This window comes from Hippopotamus amphibius, chromosome 1, assembly GCF_030028045.1.
Source record: "Hippopotamus amphibius kiboko isolate mHipAmp2 chromosome 1, mHipAmp2.hap2, whole genome shotgun sequence".
NCBI classification, from domain to species: Eukaryota; Metazoa; Chordata; class Mammalia; order Artiodactyla; family Hippopotamidae; genus Hippopotamus; species Hippopotamus amphibius.
The window spans coordinates 163,084,004-163,102,318 of record NC_080186.1 but is presented as its reverse complement, the minus strand read 5'-3'; the positions used below and the strand labels follow the sequence as shown (position 1 = coordinate 163,102,318).

General features: G+C 36.4%; 1 protein-coding gene across 12 annotated transcripts in view; it reads right to left on the bottom strand.

Moving 5' to 3' along the window:
• Window positions 1–18,315, bottom strand: part of FAM13B (family with sequence similarity 13 member B) — a 117,026-nt gene that overhangs the window by 64,840 nt on the left and 33,871 nt on the right. For 8 of the 12 annotated variants that reach the window (XM_057734108.1, XM_057734131.1, XM_057734139.1 and 5 more), the window contains 2 exons: window positions 17,860–17,955; window positions 15,849–16,009 (listed from right to left, as the gene is read on the bottom strand). In XM_057734108.1, the coding sequence (XP_057590091.1) occupies window positions 15,849–16,009; window positions 17,860–17,955 (257 nt within the window). The remainder of the gene's footprint in view (window positions 1–15,848; window positions 16,010–17,859; window positions 17,956–18,315) is intronic. The other 4 variants (XM_057734149.1, XM_057734157.1, XM_057734184.1 and 1 more) reach the window with 1 other exon arrangement.

Below are 18,315 nucleotides of genomic sequence, written 5' to 3'. Positions count from 1 at the left end.
TGACAATGTTATTTTATTGGAGACCCAGACCCTACTCCAGACTTCAAATACCATAAAACCAAACTAAATAAGATAGTATGGTATACAGAACAGAAACAGACCCATGTATGATTTAGAACAAAGGTGCAAAAATTAATACTGCAACAATTTGGTATCTATACTGAAAAAGGTAACTTGACACCCCAGTCACTTGTTATACACAAAAATCAATTCCAGGTAGATTACAGACCTAAACAAGGAAGGTGAAATGATACAACTTTTAGAAGATAACACAGAAGTGTTTATTTAGGAAAAGATTTCTTAAAAACGACACAAAGGGGACCCATCACGATGGTGGAGTAGGAGGACGTGCCCTCCCTCCCTCTTGCAAGAGCACCGGAATCACAACTAACTGCTGAACAATCATCGACAGAAAGACACTGGAACTCACCAAAAAAGACACCCCACATCCAGAGACAAAGGAGAAGCCACAATGAGACAGCAGGAGGGGCACAATCCGTTAAAATCAAATCCCATAAATGCTGGGTGGGTGACTCACAAGCTAGAGAACAGTTATAACGCAGAAGTCCTGAGGGTTCTGAGCCCCACGTCAGGCTTCCTAACCTGGGGGTTGAGCAACGGGAGGAGGAATCCCCAGAGACTCAGACTTTGAAAGCCAGTGGGATTTGATTGCAGGACCTCCACAGGACTGGGGGAAACGGAGACTCCACTCTTGGAGGGCACACAAAAAAGTGTGCTCACCAGGACCCAGGGGGAAGGAGCAGTGACCCCATAGGAGACTGAACCAGACCTACCTGCTGGTGTTGGAGGGTTGCCTGCAGAGGTGGGGGGTAGCTGTGGCTCACAGAGGAGACAGGGGCACTAGCAGCAGGGGTTCTGAGAAGTGCTTATTGGAGTGAACCCTCCCAAAGTCTACCATTAGCGCCACCAAAGAGCTTGTAAGCTCCAGTGCTGGGTTGCCTCAGGCCAGATGACCACCAGGGTGGGAACACAGCCCTACCCACTGGCAGACAAGCAGATTAAAGTGTCACTGAGCTCCACCCACCAAATGGGATTAAAGTTTTACTGAGCTCCACCCACCCAGCCCAACCCACCATCAGTCCCTCCCATCAGGAAGCACCCAGGAGCCTCCTAGACAACTTCCTCCACAAGAGGGCAGACAGCAGAATCAAGCAGTATCAGCAGTATTTCATCTTGTGGAACTGAAAATCACAGCCACAGAAAGACAGAGAAAATGAAAAGGCAAAAGACTTTGTACCAGATGAAGGGACAGGATAAAACCCCAGAAAAACAACTAAATAAGAGCAAATAGGCACCCTTCTGGAAAAAGAATTCAGAATAATGATGGTGAAGATGATCCAGGACTTTGAAAAAAGACTGGATGCAAAGATCAAAAAGTTGCAAGAAAAATTTACCAAAGACCTAGAAGAATTAAAGAACAAACAAACAGAGATATGCAACACAATAAGAAATGAAAAATACACTAGAAGGAACCAATAGCAGATTAACTGAGGCAGAGGGTGAATAAGTGACCTGGAAGACAGAATGGTAATAATCACTGATGCAGAAAAGAATAAAGAGAAAAGAATGAAAAGAACTGAAGACAGCCTAAGAGACCTCTGGGACAACGTTAAATGCACCAACACTAGCATTACAGGGGTCCCAGAAGGAGAAGAGAGAGAGAAAGGACCCAAGAAAAAACTGGAAGAGATTATAATTGAAAAGTTCCCTAACATGGGAAAGGAAATAGCTACCCAAGTCCAGGAAGTGCAGAGAGCCCCAGGCAGGATAAACCCAAGGAGAAACATGCCAAGACATATAGTAGTGAAACTGACAAAAATTAAAGACAGAGAAAAGTTATTAAAAGCAACAAAGGAAAAACGACAAATAACATACAAGGGAACTCCCATAAGGCTAAAGCTGATTTCTCAGCAGAAACTCTGCAAGCCAGAAGGGAGTGGCACAAAATATTTGAAGTGATGAAAGGGAAGAAACTACAACCAAGAATACTCTACCCAGCAAGGATCTCACTCAGATTCGATGGAGAAATCAAAACCTTTACAGACAAGCAACAGCTAAGAGAATTCAGCATCACCAAACCAGCCCTACAATAAATGCTAAAGGAACTTCTCTAAGCAGGAAACAGAAGAGAAGAAAAGGACCTAGAGAAACAAAAACAAAACAATTAAGAAAATGGTAATAGGAACATACATATCAATAACTACCTTGAATGTAAATGGACTAAATGCACCAACCAAAACACATAGACTGGCTGAATGGATACAAAAACAAGACCCATATATATGCTGCCTACAAGAGACCCACTTCAGACCTGGGGACACATACAGACTGAAAGTGAGGGAATGGAAAAAGATATTCCATGCAAATGGAAATCAAAAGAAAGCTGGAGTAGCAATACTCATATCAGATAAAATAGACTTTAAAATAAAAAATGTTACAAGAGACAAGAAAGGACACTACATAAAGACCAGGGGATCAATCCAAGAAGAAGAGATAACAATTATAAATATATATGCACCCAATATAGGAGCACCTCAATACATAAGGCAAATGCTGACAACTATGAAAGAGGAAATTGACAGTAACACAATCATAGTGGGGGACTTTAATGCCCCACTTACACCAATGGACAGATCATTCACACAGAAAATTAATAAGGAAACGCAAGCTTTAAATGACATAGTAAATCAGCTTGATTTAACAGATATCTATACGACGTGACATCCAAAAACAGCAGATTACACATTCTTCTCAAGTGCACATGGAACATTCTCCAGGATAGATCATATTTTGGGTCATAAATCAAGCCTTGGTAAATTCAAGAAAATTGAAATCATATCAAGCATCTTTTCTGACCACAATGCTATGAGATTAGAAATCAATTACAAGAAAAAAACTGTAAAAAATACAAACACATGGAGGCTAAACAATATACTACTAAACAACCAACAGATCACTGAAGAAATCGAAGAGGAAATCAAAAAATGCCTAGAGACAAATGACAATGAAAACACAACCATCCAAAACCTATGGGATGTAGCAAAGGCAGTTCTAAGAGGGAAGTTTCTAGCGATACAATCCTACCTCAAAAAACAAGAAACATCCCAAATAAACAATCTAAACTTACACCTAAAGAAACTAGAGAAAGAAGAGCAAACAAAACCCAAAGTGAGTAGACAGAGAGAAATCATAAAGATAAGAGCAGAAATAAATGAAATAGAAACAAAGAAAACAATAGCAAAAATCAATAAAATTAAAAGCTGATCCTTTGAGAAGATAAATAAAATCAATAAACCTCTAGCAAGACTCATCAAGAAAAAGAGGGAGAGGACTCAAATCAATAAAATTAGAAATGAAACAGGAGAAGTTACAATGGACACTGCAGAAATAAAAAGCACCATAAGAGATTACTACAAGCAACTATATGCCAATAAAATGGACAACCTGGAAGAAATGGACAGATTCTTAGAAAGGTATAACCTTCCAAGACTGAATTAGGAAGAAATAGAAAATATGAACAGACCAATCACAAGTAATGAAATGCAAACTGTGATTAAAAATCTCCCAACAAACAAAAGTCCAGGACCAGATGGATTCACAGGTGAATTTTATCAAACATTTAGAGAAGAGCTAACACCCATCCTTCTCAAACTCTTCCAAAAAATTGCAGAGGAAGGAACACTCCCAAACTCATTTTATGAAGCCACCATCACCCTGATACCAAAACCAGACAAAGATACCACAAAAAAAGAAAACTACAGACCAATATCACTGATGAATTTAGATGCAAAAATCCTCAACAAAATACTAGCCAATACAATCCAACAACACATTAAAAGGATCATATACCATGATCAAGTGGGATTTATCCCTGGAATGCAAGGATTCTTCAATATACACAAATCAATCAATGTGATACACCATATTAACAAATTGAAGGATAAAAACCACATGATCATCTCAACAGATGCAGAAAAAGCTTTTGACAAAATTCAACACCCATTTATGATAAAAACTCTCCAGAAGGTGGGCATAGAGGGAACCTACCTCAACATAATAAAGGCCATATAGGACAAACCCACAGCAAACATCATTCTCAATAGTGAAAAACTGAAAGCATTCCCCCTAAGATCAGGAACAAGACAAGGATGTCCACTCTCGCCACTACTATTCAACATAGTTTTGGAAGTCCTGGCCACAGCAATCATAGAAGAAAAAGAAACATAAGGAATCCAAATTGGAAAAGAAGAAGTAAAACTGTCACTGTTTGCAGATGACGTGATACTATACATAGAAAATCCTAAAGATTCCACCAGAAAACTACTTGAACTAATCAATGAATTTGGTAAAGTTGCAGGATACAAAATGAACACACAGAAATCTCTTGCATTCCTATACACTAACAACGAAAGATCAGAAAGAGATATTAAGGAAACATTCCCATTCACCATTGCAACAAAAAGAATAAAATACCTAGGAATAAACCTAACCAAGGAGGTAAAAGACCCGTACTCAGAAAACTATAAGACACTAATGAAAGAAATCAAAGATGACACAAACAGATGGAGGGACATATCCTGTTCTTGGATTGGAAGAATCAACACTGTGAAAATGACTATATTACCGAAAGCAATTTACAGATTCAATGCAATCCCAATCAAATTACCAATGGTATTTTTCGGAGAACTAGAACAAGAAATTTTACGATTTGTATGGAAATGCAAAAGACCCCAAATAGCCAAAGCAATCTTGAGAAGGAAAGATGGAGTTGGTGGAATCAGACTTCCTGACTTCAGGCTATACTATAAGGTTACGGTGATCAAGACAGTATGGTATCTGCACAAAAACAAAAATATCGATCAATGGAACAGGATAGAAAGCTCAGAGATAAACTACGGTCAACTCATCTATGACAGAGGAGGCAAGGATAATGGAGAAAAGGCAGCCTCTTCAATAAGTGGTACTGGGAAAATTGGACAGCTACATGTAAAAGAATGAAATTAGAACACTTCCTAACACCGTACACAAAAAGAAACTTAAAATGGATAAAAGACCTAAATGTAAGGCCAGACACTATAAAACTCCTAGAGGAAAACATAGGAAGAACACTCTTCGACGTAAATCACAGCAAGATCTTTTTTGATCCACCCCCTAGAGTAATGGAAATAAAAACAAAAGTAAATAAGTGGGACCTAATGAAACTTCAAAGCTTCTGCACAGCAAAGGAAACTATAAGCAAGACACTTTAAAAGACAACCCTCAGAATGGGAAAAAAATATTTGCAAATGAATCAACAAAGGATTAATCTCCAAAATATATAAACAGTTTATCCAGCTCAGTATCAAAAAAACAACCCAATCAAAAAATGGGCAGAAGACCTAAATAGGCATTTCTCCAAAGAAGACATACGGATGGCCAAGAGGCACATGAAAAGCTGCTCAACATCACCAATTATTAGAGAAATGCAAATCAAAACTACAATGAGGTATCACCTCACACCTGTTAGAATGGGCATCATCAGAAAATCTACAAACAGTAAATGCTGGAGAGGGTGTGGAGAAAAGGGAACGCTCCTGCACTTCTGGTGGGAATGTAAATTGATACAGCCACTATGGAGAACAGTATGGAGGCTCCTTGCAAAACTAAAAATAGAATTACCATATGACCCAGCAATCCCACTACTAGGCATATACCCAGAGAAAACCATAATTCAAAAAGACACATGCATTCCAATGTTCACTGCAGCGCTATTTACAATAGCCAGGACACGGAAGCAACCTACATGTCCACCAACAGATGAATGGATAAAGAAGATGTGGTACATACATGCAATGGAATATTACTCAGCTGTAAAAAAGGAATGAAACTGGGACATTTGTAGAGACATGGATGGACTTGGAGACTGTCATACAGAGTGAAGTGAGTCAGAAAGAGAAAAACAAATATCGTATATTAACACATGTATGTGGACTATACAAAAATGGTACAAATCAACCAGTTTGCAAGGTAGAAATAGAGACACAGGTGTAGAGAACAACCATATGGGCACCAAGTGGGGAAAGCGGGGAGGGTTGGGGGGAATGAATTGGGAGACTGGGATACTAAATTGTACACTCTAAATATATGCAGTTTATTGTAAAAAATTAAAAATTAAAAATTAAAAAAAAAGACACAAAAAGCATTAACCACAAAGGGAAAATAATGACAAGCTTGATTAAAATTGAGAATTATTCATCGAAGACACACTATGAGAAGGAAAAGGCGTAACACACAATGAGGAAAACACATTTACAACATATTTTTAAAGGTCCCCTAAAAAGGGTTCCTTTTTCAATAAGAAAAAGATAACCCAATAAAAAATATGAAACAGACTTGAACAAGCATCTCACAAAATAAGAAACTGGCCAATACACATATGAGAAGGGGAGGGACCTTATTACAAGGACAATGAAATACTCAAGAATGTGAAGCAATGGAAATGCTCACACACTTTTAGAATGAGAAGTAGAGAAAGCACTATGGAAAACAATTTAGCAATAGTTACTCAAGTTGAAAGAGTAAATGTGCATGCATGTGTACACCAGAAGATGTATACAACAATGTACACAGCAAAGTTACCCACAACAGTCAAAAATAAAAATAATTCAATTGTCCAGCAACAGTAACTTGGATCACTGTGGTGTAATCATATCTCTCATACAATGTTTAGTGAAAGAAGCTGGATCAAAAAATACATATAGTAAGATTTAATTTTCATAAAGTTCAAAAACATATAAGAAACTGAAAGTGATTGCCATAAAAGTCAGCATAGTTGTTACCTTTGGTGGGGAGGGAGGAGATCAGGATTTTGAGAGCTACCAGGGTGCTTTCAGTGTTTATTTCTAGATCTAGGATATTTGGATATTTGCTTTTTACTAACCTGTTTTGATATACATTTATTTTATGCCCATTTCTGTATGTATGATTTCCTCCCCAGTTTGGAAAAAAGAAAAAAAACTTTACAAAAGTAAGATTCTTCAGTCCCTCCCCAAAGCTCTGAGGTAGGACCACAAGAGTTTACATTTTTAATAAGAACCAGTGATGAGGGACTTCCTATGTGGCACAGTGGTTAAAAATCCGCCTGCCAATGCAGGGGACACAGGTTTAATCCCTGCCCCAGGAAGATATCAAATGCCACGGAGCAACTAAGCCCATGCACCGCAACTATTGAGCCTGTGCTCTAGAGCCCGTGAGTCACAACTATTGAGCCCACATGCCACAACTACTGAAGCCCACACACCTAAAGCCTGTGCTCTGCAACAAGAGACGCCACCACAATGAGGAGCCCGTGCACCACAATGAAGAGCAGCCCCGACTCGCCGCAACTAGAGAAAGCCCGTTTGCCACAATGAAGACTCAATGCAGCCAATAAATATCATTAATTAATTAATTAAAAAATACATAAACACAGTTTCTCACCAAAAAAAAAACAAAACAAAACCCAGTGATGATTCTGATTCATACTAATAAATTTAAGAAACACTGGCCGAGATTTATATCTAGCCTCCCAAAAGATTAAACTTTAATTATATTTTCCAGTTATCCAAAGGAGCTAAACAGAACAAAAGTTCTAATGATCTCAAATTCGGTGAGTAAGGACTTCCTGGGTGATCCAGTGGGTAAGACTCTGTGCTCCCAAGGCAGGGAACCTGGGTTCGATCCCTGGTTGGGGAACTAGCTCCTGCATGCATGCCACAACTAAGAGTTCGCATGCCACAACTAAGAAGTCCACATGCCACAACTAAGCCAAAGTAAATAAATAAATATTTAAATATTAAAAAGAAAAAACAGATGGGTAGGCAAAGGATTTGATCTTTCAGTTTTCTATCCCTTTAAAATGCTATTGGAATTAAATTTAAAATATATATATAAAAGTAGTCATCAGCAAGCTAGATTATTAGTACAAAAGTAAAGATTCTTTGGCCCTGAAGAATAGACTAGGACAATCAAACAAACAGTTACTTTCAATAAGGACCTTCTCCCTACCCCCAAAAACTACAGTAAACAAATCAAATAAACAGATTTTATACTTTATGAGTCACATTGAGGCTACAAAGTTGACTGTAAAAAAGATCTCTGAATTTCTGAAGGACAAAGGATTGATTTGGTTTTCAGATTTCAAGAACTTAATTATTCTTTGTTTTCAGACTTTTGCCAAGTTCTGTGGGGAATAAAAAGTACTTATGTACAAACCAAGGCTAACACACACCTACGGCTATAAGAAAAGATTTATCAATATGGTTATGCATCTGCAGCAGAAGCAAAATAACATAAGTATCATTAAGAATGTGAGTTCTGATTAATAAAGACACATAAAAATAACTGCAGACAAATTCAAGGTCAAATTACTTAGGTACTATAGATAGATGCCATAAAGACCACTTAAAAATGTTAACTGTTTTCACTAAATCACCAGACAAAGAAGACCAGATGAAAAGGACAAAATAAATCACACGTATTTTAGGCTTTAATCAAGTGTACCATTAAAGATTGTCGTCATTCTTTGAACTTTTTCTCCCTTCTGCTGTTAACTCTATTTTTAAATCTGTCTAGAATCACATAATCTTCTTGAGAGCATAAAAGCAATCTTGCAGTCATTTATTCCAGTTACTAATTTTTGTAATTCAAATACAGTTATCATAGGGAAATACTATTATTTTAATTTCCCAATTGCAAATATTTATTATATACAATATTTTAATAAAAGTATTGCAGCTCTGCTTCAGTTAAATCTGCTAAGGATCACTTTACCTGTGTAACAGAGCCTTGCAAGCCATTCTGAGCACTGTGGCATCTCCTAACAAAAACATCAGGTAAAGCGACTTCAAATATCATAAAGGATGGTGATGGGCTTAAAAAACTGCTGAGCAATCAGAGCTGCAGTCTAAATGGAAGCAGGCTGCAACATGAGGTCACTACTGACAAGGAGACCTAATCAACAGCCCACAAATTTTTTCCCAGGTACTAAGCAACATGGCAGGAGGTAGGGAAAGGGGAACAAATTTTGAATCTGGCTGGAAGGCCTATAAAAATATTTAAGCCTAACCCAGTGTACTAAGCAGAAAAAAAAATTCTGTTTTCATTAACCACACTATATCGAGTTATAAATTATGAACAGATGTACAACAGGCAGAGAACTATTGTTCACTCATCCATTTTCAGAAAAGCATTAATGTTTAATTTTTCAAATCTAAAATTAGGATGATTTCCAGATAATTCATGCCAGAGCCCCACTAAAATTACCATTTAAAAAACTGTGGTTTCAAAAAATAAATACATAAAACAGGGACTTCTCTGACAGTCCAACGGTTAAGACTCCGTGCTTCCAATGCAGGGGGCACAGCTTTGATCCCTTGTTGGGGAACTAAGATCCTACATGCTGTGCAGCACGGCCAAAAAAACCCCCAAAAACCAAAAACCACGTATCCCTTTCCAGTCAAAAGCAAAATCCATTCCTTCATTTCCCCATCAACTTGGGAATACCCTATACCTATGACAAGAGTAAACTGGAAAGATTCCTCACTATTAGAAAACTAGTCAATAAGTTATAACAACCACAAGTCTTTAAAATGTCAAATGCATCATTTTCAGGGCAATAGGAAGGAGGAAGAGAACCTGTCAATATCTATTATGCTCTGATACTTCAAGAAATATTTTAATTAAATTATCTTATGACCCAAAGCATAAATTCTACTTTTACCCACCCAACATTTCTGATACTCCCACCAAAGTAGTGTTCATCCCCTACACTTTTAAGTGGAACCTAGCTAGTGAAAATGTGAATCGATTACCAACTGAAATATTCTGCAAACTGCTTATTTAATTAATTTAAAAGAAAAAGTTACTACTACATTTCTCACTTCTATAGTCAGCTAAAGGCACATTTCTTCAACAATAAGATATCCACAGAATGAAGTGCCAATCAATCTCAAACCCCTCAATTCAGAGCTCTTCCTTAATCACTACACCTTCTTTCCTGCACCACACCTAAAATCAAACCATCATAAATTAATGAACTCACGAAAATGAAGCCCTAGCATCAGCAGCACATAAAAGAGTATCAAATTGTCATTCTAAATTCTAAGTTTTAGCAAGGCATTAAAAGCACAACTTTCAAAAAAACTTTATAATAATGCCAATTAGCTGGTTTTTGATTTGTGGTTCTGGAAGCAATATAAATTAAAACTTAATGTCAAGCCAAAATAAACTGTTCCAACACAGTCTAGGAAAAAGACTGTGAAAAGCACAGGGAAAACAAAGAACGCTTTCAGAACTCTGCCATCTCTCTTTAAATTTTTAAAAGGTAAAGATTCCCCTAACATTTGTATATCTAAATAAAGCCAAATACTAGATAAACATGTGAATATAAACTAATAATTCTTCATCTATAGATACAACGCACTTTAGAAACAAGCTTGAGATGTCCATGAAGTTCCTGGATAAGACTGAGCCTCAGGGACTTCCCTGGTAGTCCAGTGGTAAAGAATCTGCCTTCCAATGCAGGGGATGCAGGTTCAATCTCTGGTCAGGGAACTAAGATCCCATATGCCGTCAGGCAACTAAGCCGGCGTGCCACAACTACAGAATTCATGTGCCTCAACAGAGCTCTTGTGCTGCCAACTACAGAGCCTATATGTGCTCTGGAACCCACACGCCGGCGAGCCCACAACTAGAGAAGAGAAAACCTGCACGCCAAAACTAGAGAGAAGCCCGCACACCACAACAAAAGATCCTGCATGCCTCAACGAAGATTCCACGTGCTGCAATGAAGACCCGAAGAGGCCAAAGATAAATAAATAAATAATAATTAAAAAAAAAAAAAGACCCAACTCATCCAATAAATAAATAAATAAATAAATAAATAAAATATTAATAAAGAAAAAAGACTGAGCCTCAGAAGCAACCAAAACTTCTGCTTTTTGTGCACTCTAGGCTACCCACAGCCTAAAACCCATCATTTTCTCCACTCTGAACTCAGCTCAAATCTTAACAAAATATGGCTAATGACAAATAATGTATACAAATAATAGATGCATAAGTAAATTAACCAATACAACTCATACCCAAATATCTAAACCACTGGTTTTCAAAGGGTGGTCTATGAACCAAAAGATCAAAACTGTTTTCATAACATTTGCCTTTTTCACTGTGCTGATATTTGCATGATGATTCAAAATCAATGGCAGAAAAAAACTGCTTGGGTTCTTAGCATAACTTTGGGTAAGTGGTATCAAACTATTCCACGGCCACTGCACTCCTCATCACTACCCAGCTGCGATCGTTTTTTAAAAGGAGCCAGTCCTTGATTAAGAAGTAATACATATTATTAATTTTATCTCAGCCCTTGAGTACACTTCTTTTTAATATTTGGTGTCACAAATAGGAAGTACACACAAAGCAACTCTGCTGCACAACTTAGTACAATGTTTGTCTTGTTTGAGTTGAGAGCAGAACTTTTATCATGGAATACCCATTTTTACTTGAAAGACAGGCAGGCAGACTATGGTTATTTCAACTTGAATATCTGACAGAAACTTTCTCAAAAATGAGCAAGACTAACAATACTGATAAAATTTGCATTTTCAAGCACAAATTAGAATTCTGGAAAACCTGTATCTTCCACCATAAGTTTAGAAGCATCCCAGTACTTAAAGATATTTTGATACAATTAATGGTGATATTACAGAATATACATTTTGATATTATATAACAAAATATATCACTATTTGAAATCTCTGAGTAACTCACTGAGGCAGTATTTTCCAAACAACCAATATACCACATTACAAAATTAAGCATGGCTAAAAGATTCTCTCAAAGTACAAGATAGACCAATGGATCAAAGTATGAAAAATTCAGATATGCTTTCAGGTTCCACATTACAAATAACCTTTAAGAAACTACCACTTATTGAGTTTTGGTGTATTGTCAAAGAAGAATATCCACAATTATCTGACAAGGCTACAAAAATTCTCTTTTTTCAACTACATACTTGTATAATGCTAGACTGTCTTCACCTACTTCAACCAAAACAACGTATGGCAACAAATGAAATGCAAAAGAAAATGTGAGAATCTAGCTACCCTCTATTAAGCCACACATTAAAGAGATTTGTAAAAATGTAAAACAATGCCATTAAAAAATTTCTCACTAAAAATTTTGGGGAGATTCTGAAAAAGTTACTTTCGATTAAAAATTTTTACATTAACATGTAATGAGTTCATTACTACTTTAAAAATTTTTTCAGTTTTGGTTCCCAATAGAGTAAATGCCAATAGCTATAACCTACATTAACAAAAGTTATTTGCGGTCCTCAAATTAAACCAAAAAGTTTGAGAATAGATGACTTAAAACTAATAAAGGAGGAGAAATCTATCAACAAAAAAATCTGTTAGATCATAAGTAGCTATATCTCAGCTACAAATACTAATCGTTTTCCAAAGTACAACTCAACAAAGAACACTCCCAGCAATTTGCTGTTTTAATTTATAATACAGTAAATAACCAGAGGTATAAAATCAACAGTAACAAAAGTCTTTGGAGTCCTCAGTAATTTGTAAGAGCATAACATTTGAGACCAAAATGTTTGAGCCTGCTAAACTGTCACTTAATGTTTATTTCCCTTAAGTTTCTAACATATCTTCCCACAGAAATACAAAATAGGCTACCTAATATTTCCACAAAATGTTTGCAAGTGACCTCAGAGAAAAACTCAGAAACAAAACATTAAGTTAGCAAAAGTTCAACCTCTCTTTTCATGCAATACAGTATCCACTGATTCCCTAAAATGAATTTCTTAAGAGCTCCCTATTTTCTAGATGCTGTGCATTCTAGGATATTTGTCCCCTACCTTTCCTTCATCAAAGATGGATATCAAAGAATATATTTTTTACCTTTATGCAACCAATCAGCCAAAACTAAAACAAAATTTTAATGTATAAATATTAACTGAAATTTATAGATATCGACACTAAATCTAGAAGACCACTGTGACAGACTCATCTATTTTTGTTGCCTGATATCCCTACCCCTTTCTTTCGGTATTAGCCCCATTTTTCTGTGGCAAACTAGCTCCTCCCTCCATCCAATGCTCTTGTTACATGCATAAATTACAATGACCCAGCTCTACCGTAGCTAGGAAATGGACACATGACCCAATTTAGGCCAGACCCTCTTTCCTGCTACCCCACAGGAATCTGATCTTGAGCAGAATGACAGATGGAAGGAAACAGGTGGAAATCTCACAGCAACAGCCACATGATGAAGAGATTCTTCCATGACTCTTTGTGACTAAATTCTCCAGAGCTCTCATGTTCTTCTCTCTATTTTTCCTTTCAACTCTGGGACGTATCCAGAATTCTTCTAATAAATTACCTTTTTTCTTTCCATTAACCAAGATCTGTTTCTACGACTCGTAATTAAGGAATCCTGACTACCATCAAATCTCCAATGACTCCATCTAAAAATGACTGTGCTGGAGGGAAGGAGAATCCTCTACAAAACTAGACAGATGATCAAAAAGAAGAAACTATTAGCAGCATTCACTTGAAACAGTATTTAACCTTGCTGGTAATTAAATAAATAAAAATACTTAATTTACCTCTCTAAATCAGCACTATCCAAAAGAAATTTCTACAATGACAGAATTGTTCTATATCCGCATTGTCCAATATGGTAACCACTAATCACATATGGCTACTGAGCATTTGAAATGTGGCTAGTACAACTGAGGAAGTGATTTTTAAATTTTATTTAATTGTAATTGTTTTAAGTTTAAATTTAAATAGCCACATGTAGCTAGCTAGTGGTTATCTTATTGGAAGGCATAACTCTAAATTAACAAAATAAAGAACACCAATTTCAATCTACTGTTTTCTGGTGCTCAAGAAAATATTGCTAATAGTAATGCAAATTGGGCCAAATCTTTTAAGCAGTCTGGAAATACTTACCAAAAGCTATAGAAAATCTACTCTTTGAGCCTAATAAATTTATCCAAATAAGTCAAAAGAAGGAAAAAAGGACCTAACAACAAAGGTTGTATAGTGGTATAGTAACAACAAGCTAGCTGGAATAACTCAAAGTTCAGAAAAAAGAATGACAGTAAGTATATAATTAAGATATAGTTAAATACTTCAACATACAGCTTATAAATATTTTAATATAAAACTAAAATATAGCTAATGTCATGCAGACAGAAAAGCAAAAACAAAAAGTTAAATTGGGGCAAAAGAGTGAATAAACTTGTTAATATACCATAATTATAATCACATCTGAAGAAACTATATACACAATATAAAAATCTAGAGGCCCATAGAGAAATGTAATAGTTATATTTAGAAGTATATATTTTAAATTATAATTTTTCTAAATGACATTGAATAGTTCTTCCCTTATTACTAGTTATTTTTAAATGACATTCTGCTGTCTGACTTTTTTTTTTGGGTTGCTCTGGGTCTTAGTTGCAGCATGCAGCATCTTTCATTAGAGTACATGGGCTCTTTGTTGCAGGGCTTGGGCTTCTCTAATGGTGGCACACAGGCTTCTTTCTCGTTGTGGCGTGCGGGCTCCAGAGCGTACAGGCTCAGTAGCTGCGGCATGCAGGCTTAGTTGCCCAGTGACGTGTGGTATCTTAGTTCCCTGACCAGGGATTGAACCCATGTCCCCTGCATTGGAAGGTGAATTCCCACCAAGGAAGTCTCACTGACTTTTTTTTTTTTCTTTTGGCTGTGTTGGGTCTTCGTTCCTGCGCATGGGCTTCCTCTAGTTGTGGCAAGTGGGGGCTACTCTTCATTGTGGGTGCACAGACTTCTCATTGTGGTGGCTTCTCTTGTTGCGAAGCACAGGCTCCAGGCACGCAGGCTTCAGTAGTTGCAGCAAGCAGGCTCAGTAGCTGCGACATGCTGACACTAGGGCTCAGAGGCTTGTGGCTCCCAGAGCGCAGACTCAGTAGTTGTAGCTCACAGGCTCAGGTGCTCCACGGCATATGCAATCTTCCCAGACCAGGGATCGAACCCATGTCCCCTACATTGGCAGGCGGATTCTTAACCACTGCGCCACCAGGGAAGTCCCTGACTCTTAAATTACTATTTCCTCTGCTTGTTTAACCACCATTCTATTAAACACAAATTTAATGAAAAATATCTAGTGGCTTAAACAAATAACTGTCCCCCTAATTAGAAAACCATGGTGTTTTACAGAAAAGAAGGACAGAATTTAACAAACCTAGAGCTATGTATGGGGAGTTCTTGAATTCTCTAATGCTTCCTGAACAGTGTGTCCAATGGTACTGGCTATATGCTAGGATAGTGCCTCCAGCCTACCACATTTACCAAGTTTACCCAGTATGCCCATAAATAGTACCACCTTATACATGGAAAGGATTGAAAAGCACTATCTTAAAGGATCAGAGTCCTCCCCTTACAGCCTAGTTCAATTTAGTTCTAGCCTAGGAGCTGGAAATATAGTCAACTCAATCACTGTATCTTTCTCTAGGAATTCTACTTCCAAAGGTTCTGGAATTTTATCCAACCCAACTAATACATTAATAACACAAAAACAAATAAACTTTAAGAGGAAATATATGTAAGAGATTATATTTTTAAAGAAAGGTATAAATGCTAATAACTGCAAACTCCTTAACAAGGTTCTTTAAAATTTTCGTATTATTCTCTTTCATATACAAACTAATCTTTCATATACCATTACACTCTGTGTGATTTAGTGCTTGAGTGAATTTATATCTAGAATGAAATGCTCAAAAACTAAAGTCCTTTCAACTGAAATACTACCTTGTTGATGCTGTAACACTATTTGGTTCCAGGATGTTTTCAGTCATCCTTAATTGTACCACCTCTGACATGTCATCTGATTTTTCTGCACCCTCTTCTGGAAGTTCTTCTATATGTTCCAGCTTTTCATCTTCCTCCTCTTCCTCAGAAAGTTCATTAACCTATATAAATAAAAGGAAACTGAAAATTAAAATTTAATGAAACTGTCAACTGACATACTATTCTAAGACAGATATACTAGTCTAAGAAAAATTTAAATATAACTCATTTTTCACTTTATTTCCTAGGACCAATTTCTCTTACAAAGTAAGTAGCCGCCAACTTCTCCATATTAGAGTAAAATTTCAAACCAAACATAACATTTTAAAGCAGGAAGTAATGATTACATTAGTATATTACTAGGAATATGAATAAGACTGCAAACTATGAAAAAGCCTGCACACTGTAGTTAATTAACATTAAGAAAGTTTCATTTCCTAACCAATCAGATTTATAAATGTAACTGCTACATCAAAGACTTCAATTGATCTCTCCAATTTCCAAGTGCAATGAACAAGTGATTTTAATACAGAATAAGTGTGAAAAAAAGAAGGGCACAGAAATTTTGCCTTAAGGTCTTAACTATGCTTTAGGAAATGACGGCCAACTTCTAAATGATTGACTGAATTCTTCATGAAGAACTGGACCTTACAAGAAGGAAGAACTCTTCATGAAGAGACTGGACCTTACAACAAGGAAGAACTCACTGTTTTGACCATTAACCACAACTCAAGGTTATAATTCTCTTTCTGGCAGGGGCTATAAAACACTTTCTATTATTAAATTGGCTATATAAGTAAATAATCACTCTAATAAAAATATACAAATATCTGAGAAGGAAAAGCAACAAAATATTTTCAAATGAGAAACATTTGTTAAGCTACTCCATAGAATAAACTAGCCATAAATGGTCTTAACATTTTTTATAAATTAATACTAGTCATTAAAAACATTAAGCAGTAAACATACACTTTTGTCCATTCTAGCCAAATGCACTGACAATACCTAGAATAAATTTACTGCTACATGTAACAGTGGTGTTTTTCCTGACCAACAGGCAAATACAGTTGCTACAGGACTCCCAGAAATGAAAACTTCAACCAGAAGAAAGGTAATTACACTGTGATACTCTACCAATTCCTAATCAACAAGTACTGAAAATCATTGGCCTAATGGTTATTAACTGAGAGGTAATATTTATACACAAAGATGAAAATTTCAAATGATGTCAGTTTTTAAACTGGATCAAATGGAAAATTATCCTCTTTCTCCATCTACATATTTAATACATTAGTGAAAATCAAGAATGTACTTAATCAACATCTACCGGGTAATCCAAGCAAGAAAAAAACTGGCAAGAAAATATCATTTTCAGGTTTGGGCACAAGAGTAGAATATTAAAAAAAAAAAAATTAAGATGGCTATTTAAACTGACAATAGAAGAATATTTATTCAGTACACAAATTTTTGGTACAGAAGTACTGCAATTTTAACATGTTACATTACACATTTTAAAATCAGTGTATGTCTACAGTTAATAGCTCTTAGCAACTACAAAAGCCTTATACTCAATTATACTGAATATATTATATTTGATTTAATAAGCTTTATATAAATTAATTGACATTCCCTAGTATTTTCGCCAGTAATCATCAACTAAGATATGACCAGCCCGGTCTATGGGCTATGGGTTTTTCTTCCCGCCCCACCCCTCACCCCTCAGGCCTTCCAGTGTAACTTCCTGCAGTAAGAATTGACTAAATTGGTTTGGGTAAGAGTAAAAATTATAAACTTGGACAAAAATGCTCTCTCTCTCACCCCACACTTATCTTCAAAAATTCTTCTTGATCCTCTTCTTGTCAACTTGACCTTCTGCTTATTAACACTATTCTGTTCATAAGTTATTCTGAACCTGCCCTATATATGGCAGCTGCCTCAACTCCACTTATGGAAAACCCTCAGCCATACTTACATCTCTTCTTTCTTTGACTGCTGTAATTCCCTTCTCTAGGGCCTCGTGAAATGCCTGCTCTCCAGACTCCAGCTTGTGGAGAACGCTGCTACCTGCCTTCTCAAATGTATAGAGAAACATAATTATCACCTACATCTTCAAACCACTCTACTGGATTCGCAATCATTTAAGGATCCCATACAAAGAACCTGTTCTCTGACTCTGGGTCATTTCTCAAACACTCCCTATTCAACATCTCCAGTCATCTCTCTCATACTATTTAAAAAATAATAATAATAATAACTACTAACCTGAAAAGGATCTAACAGCCAAACACTTCCATTAATGGGATGAAACTCTAAAAGCAGAGAATGCTAAATAAACTTTGCTTCCTTCAAGTATTAAAATCAGGAGAAAAATCAAAGCACTGCTAGGATAGACCAGGTCTGCCTACCTCTTTAAATATATGGGTAACAA